The 17,084-nt window shown below is 42.2% G+C and overlaps 1 protein-coding gene across 2 annotated transcripts in view; it reads right to left on the bottom strand.

Annotated features, from left to right (window-relative positions):
- Nucleotides 1–17,084, bottom strand: part of Lars2 (leucyl-tRNA synthetase 2, mitochondrial) — a 96,678-nt gene that overhangs the window by 33,857 nt on the left and 45,737 nt on the right. The window contains exons 7-10 of one of the 2 annotated variants that reach the window (XM_031345758.1): nucleotides 15,957–16,100; nucleotides 10,199–10,306; nucleotides 9,696–9,855; nucleotides 468–572 (exon numbers count right to left, since the gene is read on the bottom strand). In XM_031345758.1, the coding sequence (XP_031201618.1) occupies nucleotides 468–572; nucleotides 9,696–9,855; nucleotides 10,199–10,306; nucleotides 15,957–16,100 (517 nt within the window). Of the gene's footprint in view, nucleotides 1–467; nucleotides 573–9,695; nucleotides 9,856–10,198; nucleotides 10,307–14,858; nucleotides 15,447–15,956; nucleotides 16,101–17,084 lie in introns of those variants that run through there. The other variant, XM_031345759.1, reaches the window with a different exon arrangement.

The raw sequence follows: 17,084 nt of genomic DNA, 5'->3' as shown, positions 1-17,084 counted from the left end.
TATATATATATATATATATACACACATACATACACATATACACATACACACACATACATAAAAATATATATATATACACACATACATAAAATATATATATATATATATATTTTTTTTTTTTTTAAAGTTAAACTTGTAATCTCCCTACCACAGGCTTCTGAATGCTAGGAAGTCAGGTGTGCAGTACTGTGCTCTTGAATACGTAGTTCTTAACTAAATGATACATGGAAGGTAAGGGCTGGGTACAGGTTATGGTAGAATGCTTTGCCAACAATGTGTGAAGCACTAAATATGATCCTCAACTCCAAACAGAAGATTTAACAAAAGGGAACACAAATTTTCACTGAGAAGCAAACCCATCACAATATCAATAGTAAACTCCTCCAAGTGACAACAAGAGCTATGAGCCCTTTGCCCTTAACCCTGCATAATTTATTAGCATGTATGAAACCTAAACAGCCACATACCTATTTTTGAATCTAGAGAGCCTTCCAAGTCAGGGTTAGCCATGATAACGATGGGGACCTCCTGCAGGGTGAGCATGTTCACAGCTATCACTGGTGTGAGGCAATCTGAAAACAAGAGCAGATCCATCAGCTAGACATATCCAAGAACAGGCAAGCAAGAAAAAGCACAACATCTTCCATGTTGTGTGCTAATTGCTAAAGAACTGATCCTTTGAAGGGTATTAGCAGGTAATTTACACCAGTGGAAATTAGAAGATTAAACAAGCACAGGAGAGAAGTTTTGTCCATCTGCACACACAATCAAAGAAGTGGGAAGGGTGTTCTGAATTCCAGATGGAAAAGCATCTCATTACTACCCTTTCTTACTCTTCAAAAATATCTCCAGCAGTGAGAATAAAACACGCAAAACTTTCCCATAGTGAAAGGAAGAGACGTGAACTTCTAAAGCAAGTGGATGATGCTGTGGCTAGCTAGCAGAGAACAGCAGCACAGAGAGCAGGAAGAGAGATTTCTAGATATCCACAGACAGACAGTCCCTTCCCACATACGCTTGTCTTAGGAGATACTGGAGCATGTGTGTTCTTGAAAGATGGAAGTCTAACGGAAACAGAAACCCAACAAAGAAAAGCCACAAGAACATTCCAGAAAGAAGTCAGGGAGAACATTAGATATGCAGCTGAGGCCTGGAGAGTCACACCAGTTCAGACCTGAACCAAACCAAATAGCATTCAGAGAATCTTCAGTAAAAGCAGAGAACTTGTAAGATTGTTTGGAAAGGTGGAATTTGGAGAAAACTGTATCAAGAGTTTTACAGAGCTATGGAAATTATGGGAAGATTCTGCTAGAGATTCAAAAAACACAAAGCAAATGAAAGAGACACACACACAGAAAGAGACTGAATTTTAGAAAAAAAAAAGTTACCTAAGAATGAGAAAGTAAGACTGGACCTGGTGGTACATGTCCAGTATTCTGGAGGCTGGGGTAGGATTGTGAATGTGAGGGTAACCTGAGAGGTACAGTGAGTTCTAGACTAGTCTGAGCTATACAGCAAGAGCCTGTTTTAAAAATAAGCAAAGTAAACACACAGAACAATGTAATCATTGTATACATGACCCAGTTATGAGTATTTATGAGGCAAACTGTAGAGAGAATCTCTTATAAGCATCACCTGTCAATAAAAAAGCTTATGGCCAATAAGTTTAGGCAGAAAATAGGAGGTGGGATATTCAGCAGAGATAGAGAAAATTTGGGAAATAGTGAGAAGCATGGGATATTCGAGCTGGAATTCTGAGGAGATAGTGATAAACCAGCAGGTAGCTGAACTCAGGATAGAATAAAGGGAAGAGTTGCCTCAAGAACTCTGAGGAGACAAACCTAAGAAGACAAGGAGAGGTAAACAGCCATATAGCTGAACCCAGGTTAGAACAGAAGGGATAATAATTAAGTGTAAGTCAGAGAATAAGCTGAAGTTGATGGCTAAGGCATTTATTAATAAATAATTAGTCTCAAAAGAGCTATCATTCTGAGTGCAGGAGCTGGAAGGGAAAATTGATTTATTTTATTTTTTATAGCAAATGACTTCCAATTTACTCAATCAGTGTATTATCATGAATAAAGTATACTACAAGAACAGGAGCAGGGGAAAAGCCATACATGTAGACATCCTCAGAGAATATTTGGACTAGAAGCATAAATATCCAAAGTCCAGAGGAAAGAAAGAGGCACAAGAACAGTTTACCTGTGTTCATTACATCACCATCAATAAGAGGCACGACTGCCTGGCCTTTGCAATTTGTACTTCTTGTTTCAAGCTTTCATATAGTTATCTATAAGCCCTCAAATAAAAATCAGCCCAAGAATTAGGATTTGCATTTCAAAGAAGTAGAGGCAGGATCCAGGAAGAAGGCAGGGCAGAGTGGCATTCAGTGTGGGCTTTGCAAGTTGAGATATAGCATTCTGGATTCCTGTTGCTGGAGCCTGTTGAACTCTACAACTCCAAGCAGGCATCCATATTTCTAATTCCATACTGTCTTTTCTCAAAGAAGAAATATTATTTGCAAATTTAATTATGATGAAGCTTTAGGAAAAGGGGAGATGAGGGGCAGAATAAGAGTAAAAGCTACTGTGGAGAATGGAGAGACAGCAATACAGACACAGAATATAGACACAGGCCTGTCAGAGGAATGGCTCTGGGTATTAGCTACCAGCTGACTAGTACATCCACCTCTTCCAATGACTCAGCAACAGAGTGTTTAGTTGGCTACACAATAAACAGCACTGTTCAGCCTCCTTTGCAGCTAGGTATAGCCATGGGCTGTATGGAAGAGCAACTTCTAGCTCATAGCCTATCTAAAAACAGAAAAAGTTAAGCCCTTCTACCTAGGAACTGTTCTTTTTTTAATAGACATAGGCAACATGTAGGGAAGCTTGGAAAACTCTAGGGGAACAGATAAGGGATACGGAAAGAATAATGGCTCTGCCCACCTCCTCACATGTTAGATTTGTCAAACCCACACAGCTTTATAAAGACAAGAAAGAAACACGTCTTCATCTAGACTGCCATGCCACCAAGTAACACACATCTAAAAATTCACAAGCGGATGCATAAAGAGGCCACTATTGGCTGCACTTACCCTGCTAGTGCTCTTTAACATCATAAAATATAGATGTTATTTTCTCTCCTCTCTCTCTCTCTCTCTCTCTCTCTCTCTCTCTCTCTCTCTCTCTCTCTCTCTCTCTCTCTCTCTGTGTGTGTGTGTGTGTGTGTGTGTGTAGTTGGAGCTGGATGCCAGGGTCCATATGTACTAGGTAAGTACTCTACCATTAAGCTACAGTGAGTCTTAACAGATTTTTTTTTCTTTTCTTTTTTTAAAATTATTTTTAGGGAGAAATGGCTCAGTAGTTAATAGCATTTGCTGCTCTTCTATAAGACCTGAGCTCAGTTCACAACTGCCTGAAGCTGGAGCTCTAGGGGATCTAATACTCTCTTATTGCTTCTGAGGGCACCCCCACACATATGGCACAGACATTATATTTTAAAAAATCAATTATTAGAAAGAGGTAAAATTAATCTTAAATGTCTTCTCATTTTACACTTGGTAAATTAGAGAAAACTTTAAGAAGGATCACACCTGCTGGTGAGGTTGCAGTAAGATTCATCTATCACTATTCTGCCACCATAAAAGGATAAAGCTTTTTCAGAAGCCAATAAAAGCAACATGGAACGGAGCTGAAAAATGGACATACCTTTGGAAAAAAATCTACTCTTGAACATGTTTCCTCAGGAAAATTTTATAAAAGCAAAAGCCATATGGACATAAGTGTTCATAATAGCTGTCTTCTTTAAATACACAGACACTCAGACATAGACATAGTCACAGACACACACACAGACACTCAGACACAGACACAGTCACAGATACACACACAGACAGACACTCAGACATAGATACACACACAGACAGACACAGACACTCAGACATAGACACACACACAGACAGACACTCAGACATAGACACACACACAGACACTCATACATAGACACAGTCACAGACACACACACAGCCATTCAGACATAGACATAGTCACAGACACACACACACAGACACAGACACACACAGACACAGACACTCAGACATAGACACACACACCATTCATACATAGACATAGTCACAGACACACACACACACATACAGACACTCAGATATAAGCACACACACAGACACATACACAGACAGTCACAGACACATAAACATACACAGACCCACACAGACACACAGACACACATGCACACCTACTTTTTTCTCCTGGTGCTAAACTTAGTGCCTTGTAGGTGCTTGGCAGTACCTACCTAGTACTCTACCATTGAGCTGCATTATAGTCCTCCATTAGCATCTCCATTATAGTCTCACACATGGTATGCTACACATCTGTAATATCAGCACTGGGAGTCTGAAGATGGCAAGTCTGAGGGCAGTCTGGGGGCTACACAGCAAGAGCTTGTCTCCAAAAAAGTCGGGAGAGATGGCTTAGCAGTTAAGAGCACTTGCTGCTCTTCCAGAGGAAAGGTTTAGTTTCCAGAACCCACATGACACAGCTAACAACCATTTATAACTCCCAGAGGACCCAATGCCCTCTTCTGGCCTGCACAGGCACTGCATACATGTGGTACATAGATAAGCATTCAGGTAAAAACACGCAACACACACGTAAGATAAAAATAAATGAAATTTGGGGGATAAAAAGAGGAAGTAGAGGAGGAAGAGAGGTAAAACAACTGTTTACACTAATTGGTAAGATCCAGTATATACTACATCATATATAGGTTTAAAATAATTAGAGACAGACAGCTCTGGAACTTGGAAGATATCCCTTTCCTGATGCTCTATGTGGTTTCCAGCCCTTTCTAGCCATAGCTAATAAAATAACACTGAAGCCTGAGGTGGAAACTTAAGGAAGGGTTCTTTGGAAAGTTGGTTGGATGTTGTTTAGCTGAAGTGGACACAGGTGAAAGGATGTTCTGCTAAAGCAAACATGTAAAAGGGCATATGATGAAGGATTCTTTGTTAACAATATATATGTATTGGTCCTCCTTATATTGCGTAGTTGAGCTGTATTTTTGGGGGGACTTTATAGTGAAAAATGCACCAAAAAACTTCTGGTGATATGCTGCGGTTTCTTGTTGCTTCTGTGGACTCCAGCCGATTGGCATAGTGATGTCAGCTGAGACAAACACACATGCTGAGGCAAGACCTATGGAGGACATGTGATGTTTGGAAGGTATAAACAGGATCTGACAGACAGTGACAGAGGCTGAGCTAGGCTTGCTTATAGAGCTAGCCGTGCAATGCTTATTGGTCTCATGTCTTCTTCACTTTGGCTGAGAGAGGCAGAGCCAAGAACTTTCCCTAGCCTCCCTCTGGTCCCCTCCAGCTGACTCAAGCCAAGGCTGAGGCCTGGCTGTCTATGCTAAGTAGTGCCATCATTGCTGATTCGTGTTTACTATCCTGACTCTACCGAACTGGACTGCTGGTGTATCTGTGAAATGTTGGATCAAGCTGCCACTGCTAACCTGTGAACTAAACTGCCAATTTCCAGTCAACACAGATAGGAGTTACTCCAAAGAGCCTTTCTAAACAGGTCCACTTCTTCGGTATCCTTTCTTTTCCACTACCTCTGGTGGGTGATGGGCTACAAGGGATGTTAAAGCATTTAAGAACCATCATTAAAAATAAGGTTTAAGGCCGGGCGGTGGTGGCGCACGCCTTTAATCCCAGCACTTGGGAGGCAGAGACAGGCGGATTTCTGAGTTCGAGGCCAGCCTGGTCTACAGAGAAACCCTGTCTCGAAAAAAAAAAAAAAAAAAAAAAAAAAAAAAGGTTTAAAAAAATTAGAGTTACATGAGCCATAGGTGTCAGTGGAGAAAAGGGAGTGGCATCAGTAATCATGGAAGTCAATTCCCAGAACTCGAAGTACTTTTCTTATAAATTCCCAGAACACTGTACTTTTTCTTACTAAAAAAAAAAAAAAAAAAAAAACCTGTGGGCTGGCAAGATGGCTCAGCGGGTAAGAGCACTGACTGCTCTTCCGAAGGTCCTGAGTTCGGATCCCAGTAACCACATAGTGGCTCACAACCACCCATAATGAGATCTAACTGCCCTCTTCTGGTGTGTGTGAGGACAGCTACGGTGAACCCCAGAGCGAGCGGGCCAGAGCGAGGAGGGCCAGAGTGAGCGGGACCAGAGCGAGAGTTCAATTCCTAGCAGCCACACACATGATGACTCACGGCTATCTGTACAGCTACAGTGTTCTCATACACATAAAATGAATAAAATAAATCTTAAAAAAAAAAAAAAGTCCCAAAAGAACCACCTAAAATCATCAAACTCAAGGACCAGCCACCCACTCAGTTAAGAAAACTATACAAGTACTGTGTCTTTCCATAGTGATAAGGATACATCTGGGACTAGATTCTTTTATTTGGTTATTTTTGTTGCCAGGAGTTGAACCTGGGATTGAACCTGTGCACAGGCTAAACAAATGAGATAACATTTCTGGCCATGGGACTAAACTTGGTTGTCTATGGCAAATCAGAAGCCAGTTTTCAAAAACCAATTCAGTAAAATCTGGAATTCAAATGGTAAAATTTAAACTGAGAGTGACAGATTAAGTCCCCTGTCCTACTGTGATCCTTATGGTCACTACTTTGACACTTATTGCCCTAGAATCCTGACAATGAAAGGAAGAGTAAGCTAGCTGGCAATGGTGAGCAATAACAACTGAGGCTAAAGTAAAACCCACAGGCTGCAGGAGAAAGAGGATACAGCAGGCATGGGCCCACAGCAAGGAGGGGTTCATAGCAGGCATGAGAAAATTGCACTGCACACAACACACCATACTGGTCTGTATGTGACCATACAATGTCATAAGACAAAATCAGAGTCTTGATGTACTAACTTAACTGATTTACAGACTGAATGAATTGATTCAGACTGAATAAAGTGATGTTTCTATTCTGAAGATTAGAACTGGAAAAGCTCAATGCCAAGCATAATATTCCATTTGGAACAGCTTCAGTATTATTGAGAGAAGTGGGGAGCTCAGGAGCTCTTCCAAAAGGAATGTTACAAATATCTTTCAATTTGTCAAAATGAAATGACCAAGCCTGTCTGGTGCACTAGCACCAAAGTGGTCTCAAGCCTGTGGCTGGTCCTATGTGCTTAGGTACTGTGCTGGTCTCAAACATGTGGCTGGTCATATGTGCTTAGATACTGTGCTGGTTTGAAGAAGGGTTCAAACCATAGGCTTCCCATAGGCTCATAGATTTAAATGTTTGGTCCCTAGCTGTAGAACTGTCTGGGAAGGATTAAGAGGTATGGCTTTATTGGAGGACACATGTCATTGGGGGTGGACTTTAAGGTTTCAAAAGCCCATGCCATGGTCAGTTAGCATTCTCATTCTCCCTCTCTCTCTCTCCCTCTCTGCCTTGTGCCTTTGGTTCAGGATAAAAGTTCTCAGCTACTGTTCTAGCATCATGTTCCCTTCTATGATGGTCATGAACTCATCATCTGAAACTGGAAGCCCAATAAATAAGCTCTTCTATAAATTTTCTTGGTCACAGTGTCTTAGCACAGCAATAGAAAAGTAACTAAGATAGATATTCTTCAGCTTATCATGTGAAAGTACTTTGAATTTATGGTGTCCTTCATCTCAGGGACTGTAATCTTTTATAGCTTACTAATTCATTAATTATTAAAACTACTTCATTCTGTGATTCCAAATGAACTACGAAGTGGGGGAAATGTGTGAGCTGGTTACTTATAGCACTTAGTTTTTCAATATTTACTTTTCATCCATCATAGCCTCAAAGAATCTTAAATTACTCAAAAGTGTAAAAACTGAGTTTTCCCTTCAAAAAGGTGAAATGAATTCTCTTCTTGTTTTTCTTTCACCTCCTGCTCCTCCTTCAGCAGAGTTTAAAACAAACAAAAAAACAACACCTGAGACCATTAACTTTCACTGTCAATTTGTCTGGATTTTAGAATCTCTGGATATGTCTACAAGGGTGTTTCCAGAGGACTTAACAGAACGGGTAAGACTCACCCTGAATATGTGTGGCACCACTGCATGAGCTTGGGTCCTGGACTTCGTGAAGAGGAGAAGGCAGGCTGAACAGTACCTTTAACCTCTTTCTACTTCCTAACTGTATAACTCAGTGTTCTATTGCTGTGGAGAGACACCATGACCAATGGCAACTCTTGAAAAAGAAAGCATTTCATTGGGACTTGCTTACAGTTTCACAGGTTTAGTTCATTATCATCATGGCAGGAAGCATGGCAGTAGGGAGCACGGTGGCAGGCAGGAGGGGTGATGGAAAAGTAGCTGAGAGCTATATCCTTATCTGCGGGCAGAGAGAAACACATGGGCATTTGAAACCTCAAAGCCCACCCCAAGTGACACACTTCTTCCAACAAAGCCACACCTCCTGATCCTTTCAAATAATACCCACTTAATCCTACACTCTGGAGGACCAGAGTTTCAGGTCAGCCTGGTCTACAGAGCAAGTTCCAGGATCACAGAGAAACTCTGGAAAAATCAAATAGTGTTACTCTCTAATGATTAAGCATTCATGGGCACTGAGGCCTTAAAGGGACACATGGAATTCTAACTTGCATCTTTTCTCTATTTCAATATATAACAAAAAAAGATGAAGGCAAATGGCAAGTCCTGCTTGTGTTGGGAAGTCTTCTGCCCTAAGTCCAGAGGCACTTATAGTCAGGACTGTAAAAAGCTTATGTCTAACCCAGGAGGCTAGGTCCCCAGCAGGCTCTTAGGAAGGACAGGTGACTAAGTTGCCCTCAGTGCACTCAGGAAACAATCACTGTCTGGAGCAGGAGTAAATTGTCATGACACTGCCTCTCCAGTCTACATCATCCAAAGTAGTTTGCGCCCTCAATAATTCAAAAGTGAGATACAGGTCAAAGTTCACAGTATAAGAAGCACAAGGATCACAGTTTTGCAGAGAATTTTAAGTCTTCACCAGAGACCTACTTCTAGTCAGTATGGTCTTCCTTTCAACCTCCAGGCTCTATACCTCAAATCCCCCCTGGAAGGCTGCAACTTTATGTTTAATCAAAGGTGTGTGGTCCTCCTTTTGGCACAGAAAAGGCCAGGAGTCTCAGTGACAGCAATCAATCACTGTCAGAGTTCTTTTTATATCCTCATGTTTTGAAATTTTAGTACATCTATTTATTTTTAGGGGTGTGTGTCACAATATGTGTGTGAGTATAAGTCAAAGGATTGTGGGGTTCCTGGGATCTGCTCCCTCCTTCCACCTGTGGGTTATCAGGGCTGACAAAGATCAGTACTTTATCCACTGTGCTGTCTCACCATTCCTTTGTAGTAGTTTTATTTTCTAGAGGAATTAAAAATTCAGGAGAAGATTCTCTCCCTATCAGAAGAGAGCTTTTAACTGACACTAAACCAAAACTAAATAGCTAAGCTTCAGGGCAGTCTCTTGAAGGGGCTCAAAGAAACCTAGGACAATCAATCTAATGTTTCCACAGCTGTTTTACCTCAGGTTTTGAGATTTAAAAAAAAGTAAAAATTATGGCTAAGGAGAAGAACAGATGATAAAAAATAGCAAATTCAGGAAGTGTATGGGTCTAGTAAACTGCTGCCCCACTGAAGGAGGTAACCTCATGGCCTGTGCTACACTCTGTAGCTCACCTCTGCCTGGGACTAGTGCCTTCTGCAAGGCTTTCTTCAGAGAGCTGTAGCCATGTAGAAGCCTGTGGCTAGGAGAGATGGCCACGTGGGAGATGCCATAGATGGCCTCAGGAGTGGCTGTGTATGCTGTCAGTTTCTCTCCCGTATCTTGTCCATCAACCTGGCAGGATGAAACATGACATTTTATTTTCAGTCCTCTTCCTCCTAAGTTCTGGGGCTCCCCATGCTACCCATTCCCTCATTTCCAAACAGCCATATGGCAGCAGCTGACTACAGGACCAGGAATGTATGCAAGAACAGAACAGAGAATCCTTGGTTAGTCTCCACTCCTGCAATCAGCACCAGGCACCCCAAGATGAAGATGTAGAAAGCATGCCCAGAAAGATGCCTTCCCGGTTCTCTTTCTGCTTGTCAGTGCTATGCTCTGGTGCAGAGCTGCTGTGTATTCAAAGAGTTCCAAAATACAAATGAGATCTGTAGGTGTGAATGCTGTGTCTTATCACCTTTAATGTGAAGTCCAGATGGCAGCCCACACAGTCCCCAATCCAGTGGGCCTGCATGCCTTTTATTCCATACCACTCTGGGAGGTCTGCCAACGCGTCCTGCATGGCCTGGGGAAATTAAAAAAAATAAAGAACAGAAAAGTAGCAAAGGTCTTGAGAGAACAAATGGTGTGGAGCTTGACGTAGGAAAGTGGGGACATGGAAGAAAGTTCTGGATGTCAGACTCCCTCAACACTTCCTCAATCTTCTGCCTTAGTCGAGGTAGCAAAACACAATAGACACACTCAATTCACAACACACCTAAGCAAGATTGACCTAACCTACCTCTGTTCAAGGTTTCATAGAAGAAAGCTAATAGACAAAGACTTCAATTTACATCTTTGCTGAATGTGTTTATAGATATTCTCCCCAAGTCTAGGGGTCAAAAGAAGTTACAGATCTGCAGATGAGCTCCACCTCTCCCTATCCTTCCCTGCCAAAGAACATTCCAGCTGACTACCTCCAATTCCCACAGAATTTTGTACCACACTCTCCAGAATCACTGGGCCCTTCCTTCTTCTTCCTGTTCCTGCTCTAACTCATCAAGTTCTCTCTCTCTCTCTCTCTCTCTCTCTCTCTCTCTCTCTCTCTCTCTCTCTGTGTGTGTGTGTGTGTGTGAGTGTGAGTGTGTGATTTTGATTGAGGGTCTTACACAGTCCAGGCTAACTTTGAAATTTCAATCCTCCTGCTTCCCCCTTCAGTGCTGACATTACATGCTTGGCATACTGGCAGTCAATGGTTTTGATTTTTTTTTTTCTTTCTTCCCAGATTGCACGTCAAGGATGGGAAAGCTCCTGGTGGAGGTGCTTAGCTTAAAACATTCAGATGGAGATGAGGCCCAAACATTCAAATAGGAAGAAATGTGAATGTTTTCATGTGTTAATTCTAGATAGATGCTGGCCTAAAATCTAAGCAAATCTATGAATATTTTTACAAGATAAAATAACTTTTTTAATTGGCCAAGTGAAACCAATATCTTGAAGTACCAAACAAGCTCTTTTCAGTCCCCTGTGTGACACACTCACTCAGCTTTTCCTAGCCACAGCTGTCCATACTCTTTCTGGGGGATGCAATTACCGAGCCAGTGGGCAGCAGTTCTGCGCTCATGGAAGTAGTGCTGGCAGCTCCTCTTCCCATCCCTGCCAACTACAGGTTTAGAAGTTCTCCTGGCTCACAGAATACAAACATTTGGGGAAACACTAGGTTTTTAGACTTTTTTTTTTTATAAAGTAGTATGAAATCCTAAGGAATCAGAATTGGTGGAACACACGTTGATGGCCAAGGCAATATGAACTAGAGTTCAAGAGACCCTGTGTACAAACACACACAAATGAAAGTGTCTACAAAATAACCCATAGCTCTCACCTCCCAAGGAGAAAAGATGGTTTATTCTGGAGTAGAACCAAAAACAGAGATTCAGGTTACATCAAATTCTATGTTCCAATGTGGTAACATTTTGATGATGTTTTTATAGCAACAGAACAGAGAAGGTCATAAATCAAGGCACTTTTTAAAGGCACTGGCCCTAAGAGCAATGAGGCAGCTACAGCAAATGAGGAAAGCTCTGCTTTAGGCCTCAGATCACGTATGACAGATTTTGCAGCCCATTGCTTATTTGAATCTGGAGGTCTGTTTATACATTCCAAAGAAAACAAGCTCTGTTTATACTCTGCCAAGGATTTACCTAATGGACACAAAGATGCCAGGTCAAGTACAGAGGGGGCAATAAATGGCTTCTAAGAGGGCTTGAGTTACCCCAAGAAGACTTGGGTTTGGATTTGCAACATCTTAACCTCTGTATATGTCTGTTTTTAATCATACTCAATGGACCCTCAGGCAGGGTTCAGTTTGGAAACTACTTATTAACTATCCCTGTTTAATAAGGGCAGTTAGCTAAAACTGGTAAGGGGAATGAGGCATCCAACACAGCTGACCCCTTCCCTCGGACCCCATTCATCCTCCTCCCCTCATGGGTGACAGCACAGCTGCCAGTGAGGTACACCCACACTGCTCTGCAGGTCTAGCTTGCACTGTCTTTTCTCCCACCTCAGCTCTCTTCGTCAGCCAGTGGCTGAGTTCATGCTTATCAGGTTGAGAGGAAGCAACAGAACACACTGCACAGCAGCCTTTAATAAAAACAGTTTTCTGCTCCAGAGTTCTGTTTCCGAGTTCAAAGCCTTTAGACCCTGGAACAAAAGTGCATGAAAGGGCTCCTGGACCGAGCCTTGCTCCTAAGCTGACCACATGGACATGTTGGGGCAAACACAGAGCTCTGAAAATCCCTGTGGCAGATAGCTCTCAAGCCAAGCCAGATCCTAGTATTCACTCCTCCTCCACCTGGACTGCAGAAGCTGAAAAGCCATGTCCATTTTGCACTCTCCCTTAATGGTGGGGGTGGCCATGTGACACGTGGAATTCTATTGGGGTTGGGGGGTTGACTGAGAAAGCTCTTGCTTTCCAGATTATAAAAGACTCATTTACACTGCTCCTATTGCTTCTACCTTGAATGGAGATGTGGTATCTGGAGCTGCAGTAGCCATCTAGAAACCGTAAGATCACAAGCAAAAAGAAAAGGCCAAGAGAAACCCTGGGTAGCCAAGTCTGGTCCTAGCAACTGCTTCTCATTATGTGAAAAAAGTAATTTCCTACTTGCTTAAACCACCATGACTTGGGTTTTCAGTTGCTTGCAGCTGAAAGCATTCTTAGTTGATCCAATGTCTTATATACACAGCAGGATGTCCTTACTAGTTCATGACAATGTCTATCATACCAGGTGTTCAGGATATCCCATCTCACCTAAATCTAGATTCTGCACGCTGGGATCACTGGACTGGTATCTGTAGCCACACTGATCATTCCACAATGATCTTATGAAAACACAATTATGGAGGTGAGATAGCTCCATGGTTAAGAGTGTTTTCTGCTCTTGAGAAGACCTGAGTTCAGTTTCCAGCACCTGCTTTGGGTGGCTCACAACCAGGTGTAACAAGGATCTAAAACTTCTGGCCTCCTCAGGCACATGTACTCATATGCACAGAGCCACATACATACATATAACATGATACATACATATCATGTATAAATCTTTTTTTACGGCTACCCCATAATTCTTACATTACTGCCTTCTTTACAATATTTCATGTTTTCATATGGCTCTTGTGCTGAAGTCAAAATTTGTAAGAATTAATGCAGCCCCTAATTATCTCTCCAGACTTACTTTGAGTCTTCCCACATGGCTTTCAGTTTAACATACACTACCCATCTCTTAGCTTTTCAACCCCACGTGGTGGTTTAAATAAGAATGGCCCCTATAGATGCATGTGTTTGAATACTCGGCCTCTAGGGAATGACACTATTAGGAGGTGTGGCCTTTATGGAGTAAGTGTGGCCTTGTTGGAGGAAGTGTGTCACTGTGTGAGCGGGCTTTTAGGTCTCATATCCTTTAGCTAAACCCATGGTGGTACAGTCTCATTCTGCTGCCAGTGTGTGGATCAAGATGTAGAACTCTCAGTTCCTTCTTTAGCACCATGTCTGCCTGTGTGCTGCCATGCTTCCCACCATGATGATAATGGTCTAAACTTCTGAATGTAAGCAGCCCCAATTAAATGACTTCCTGTATAAGAGTTGCTGTGAACATAGTGTCTGTCTCTTCAAAGCAACAGAAGCCCTGAGACACCCATCACACATCCCTTACTGCACAGTGTTGGCGTTATGTCTATTCTCTCTAACTTGTCCCTCTGCAGCCCAACACTGAAGCTTTTAATTCAGATGGACTCTGCTGGTCCAGACTCTCAGTCAGTTCAGTATTAAAGCTGGCTTCCACTCTCCTGAGATTCACAATAATCACATTTTCTTTTAAGTCCTATTCATTGATATATCAAATATCTTCATGTTATCAACTAACTTCAACTTCTGGGTCTATGTCCGTTGGGTCGCAGTATCTTGCTTTTTAAAAATCACATTTTTTTTAAATGTAGTAATTTTCTTTGTTTTGTTTTTCAAGCCAGGGTTTCTGTCTTGATAGCCTTTATCTTTGATAGTCTTAGCTGTCCTAGAACTAGCTCTGTAGACCAGGCTTGCCTTGAACTCACAGAGGTCTGCCTGCCTCCACTTCCCTGAGTGCTAAGGTTAAATGTATGCACCATCACCACCGGGAACATGGGCACTGCAAATGATACTCTACAGGGGTGCTGGGTTATGCCCAACTCCCCTTGGATCCATTTTAATCTTCAATAAGGCCATTCTGTTGTGGTTTTGTCCTCAGTCATAGGGTGTTATCCAAGCTTCCAATTATGGCCTTTAGGGATTCAGCATCTCTCTTATCCAGGTGTAACCACACAGGCTTCCATGTGTCTCACAGCCCTGGGTCTGTTCTCCTACCAGAGCCCCTGCATGTGCCAGCATCATGGATTCTCCCTTTTCTCCCAATTTTCAGTGCTAACCTCCTAAGAGCTTTTTCAATAAATCTGCACAGGAGTTCAGCAAAAACCAAGAGTTACCATGGCAACTCACCATTCTGCTGAACAGTTGAAAATTCACAGCTGACAGTTTTAAGAACAGTGCCCATGGTCAGGTTATTACATTTCCAACTAGAAGCAGAGGTCAAAACACAGGAGCTTACCAGGTGTCCTTCCAATACTGCCATCAGAGTTTCATGGCACATCAGGGAGGGGACTGGCACCCCTCCTTTCCAATATGCCATCAGAGAGTCTTTGGAGGGGAGGGAGAGGAGAGGAAATGACCCCACTCAGGAATATGATAGGCCTAAGGCTAGTGGAGAGGGGCTGCACAGAAAGCTATGCTCTCAGCTTTGCTCTTCTCCAGGCAAGCTAACAAGCACTTTTGAAACTGTCCCAGATCCATGCCCAGGGTCAGGTGTATCAATATGAACTAAAAGGAAATGACCCTCCCTGCAGATAGTCTTTAGAGGGAGAACACTGAGGGTCTGCTGAGCTGGTGGGATATGGTTTTGTTTTGGCCCAAAAGTTGCCTAGGACTGTGCTTTCTCTGCACATGAGTCTTGTATACTATATCTGACCTGAGTTATCTGCAGATGAGACACAGACTTTGTCTGGGTATATCCTAGATTGCCTTTGAGATTTAGCTTAAAACAGAAGCACTGAGTATTACACACATACAGAACTCAGAACTTTGTCTAAGCCACTATGACTTACTAAGGAACTCTGTCTTTGTCTTGATCTCTGAACATAGAATCAGCTAGAAGGTGGTTGAAGCATCATCGGGACTAATTGCTCATCTTATCAGGAAACTGAGGTCCAGGGCAACCTGCACAATTAATCAGAGGCATAAGAGAGCCACATCTGGAGCTTTGGACTTGGCCCAGCTCACTCCTACTCTGGCCTTCCCTCCTGGAGACCAGTCAGCTTTTCACTTCTGGGCTACTATAAGCAATGGCACAGAGAAACTTGAACTCAAGCCCTCTGGAGCGTCACAAAAACTCATTCCTTTTTCCCTTTTTGGATGTATAATTGCAGATAGAGTTACTGCTGCTTTATGACAGCTCACTGAAGAAGAACTGTAATGACATCTAGGAGTCTTTCTTGTTAAAACTTCAAGACCCTTGCCATCATCCTGTTCGTGTACAACACTGAGGCTCTCTGCCTCCCATGTCTCAGGACTCTGCTTAGGAAACTTCAGAGTTGACAGTGTGCTATACCCACACACTGGGCATTACTGAGAGTTTCTGACCACCACTTACCTTTGCATATGCAGTTGTCTTAATGAACCACTGTCGGAGGTATTTCTTCTCCACCTTGGCGCCAGAACGCCATGAACAGCCATATTCGTTCACCTGCTCATTGGCTAGCACTGTTTGATCTACTGGATCCCAGTTAACCAAGGCCTGTTAGGATACAGGAGACAGGTGAATATACTGTGGTGAATGCCCTGTGGAAGTTGTAATGTTACAGCCTCAGTGTGGCTCCAAGCCTGAGGGCATCTTTGGGGTGGGCTGCTTGGCTAATATGTCACTAGTAAGCTGTAACAAGGACACATAAAATGCCTTTGTTAGAATAGGCTTGGGGAAGATGAACATCTATGAGCACATGGCCAATTCAACCTTAGGTTTTCCTTGATGACATGATGAACATTCAGGATTAAAAATTTTAGAACACTTTGGAAAAGAAGAAAAAAAATGGTATCTATTTAAAGCTTAGGAGAATAGGGTTATATTTTGCAGAGGAACTAAATATACTGGTCTTTAATAACTATACTGTTTACTGAGTGATAACCATGTACTAGTTCCCATGCTAAGTGGCTATCTAGTTCAGGGTTAGCTTCAAACTTGAGCTATTCCTGCCTCAGTCTCTTGAGAGCAGGGATTACAGTTGTGTGCCACTACCCTCAGCTTGTGTGAGGCCCTTATATGCTCACAATCGACTTTGTGGTATGTAGAACCATCAGAGAATCCTATACTCAGAGAATCCTATAACAGAGAATGAAGATGAGTAGAGAAGCAATATAACAAACCTAAGGTCCCAGAGACGACAGACAGGGAAGGATTTTGGGTCTCAAGAAACTAAATTATGTTTGTAATTCTTGAAGACTGTAGCTTAAATTAATTTGGAATATATAAAAAGTAGCCGGGCGGTAGTGGCACATGCCTTTAATCCTAGCACTTGGGAGGCAGAAGCAGGTAGATTTCTGAGTTCGAGGCCAGCGTGGTCTACAGAGTGGGTTCCAGGACAGCCAAGGCTACACAGAGAAACTCTGTCTCAAAAAAACTTAAAATATATATATATATAAAAAATAGATAAATCTTTTTTTTTAGATGTTTTCTTTATTTACATGTAAATTTCTCCATTCCCAGTTTCCCCTCCAAAAAACA

Source organism: Mastomys coucha, unplaced genomic scaffold, assembly GCF_008632895.1.
Source record: "Mastomys coucha isolate ucsf_1 unplaced genomic scaffold, UCSF_Mcou_1 pScaffold23, whole genome shotgun sequence".
Classification (NCBI taxonomy): domain Eukaryota; kingdom Metazoa; phylum Chordata; class Mammalia; order Rodentia; family Muridae; genus Mastomys; species Mastomys coucha.
Note: the sequence above shows the minus strand (reverse complement) of the source record. Positions and strands in the feature narration are given on the sequence as shown.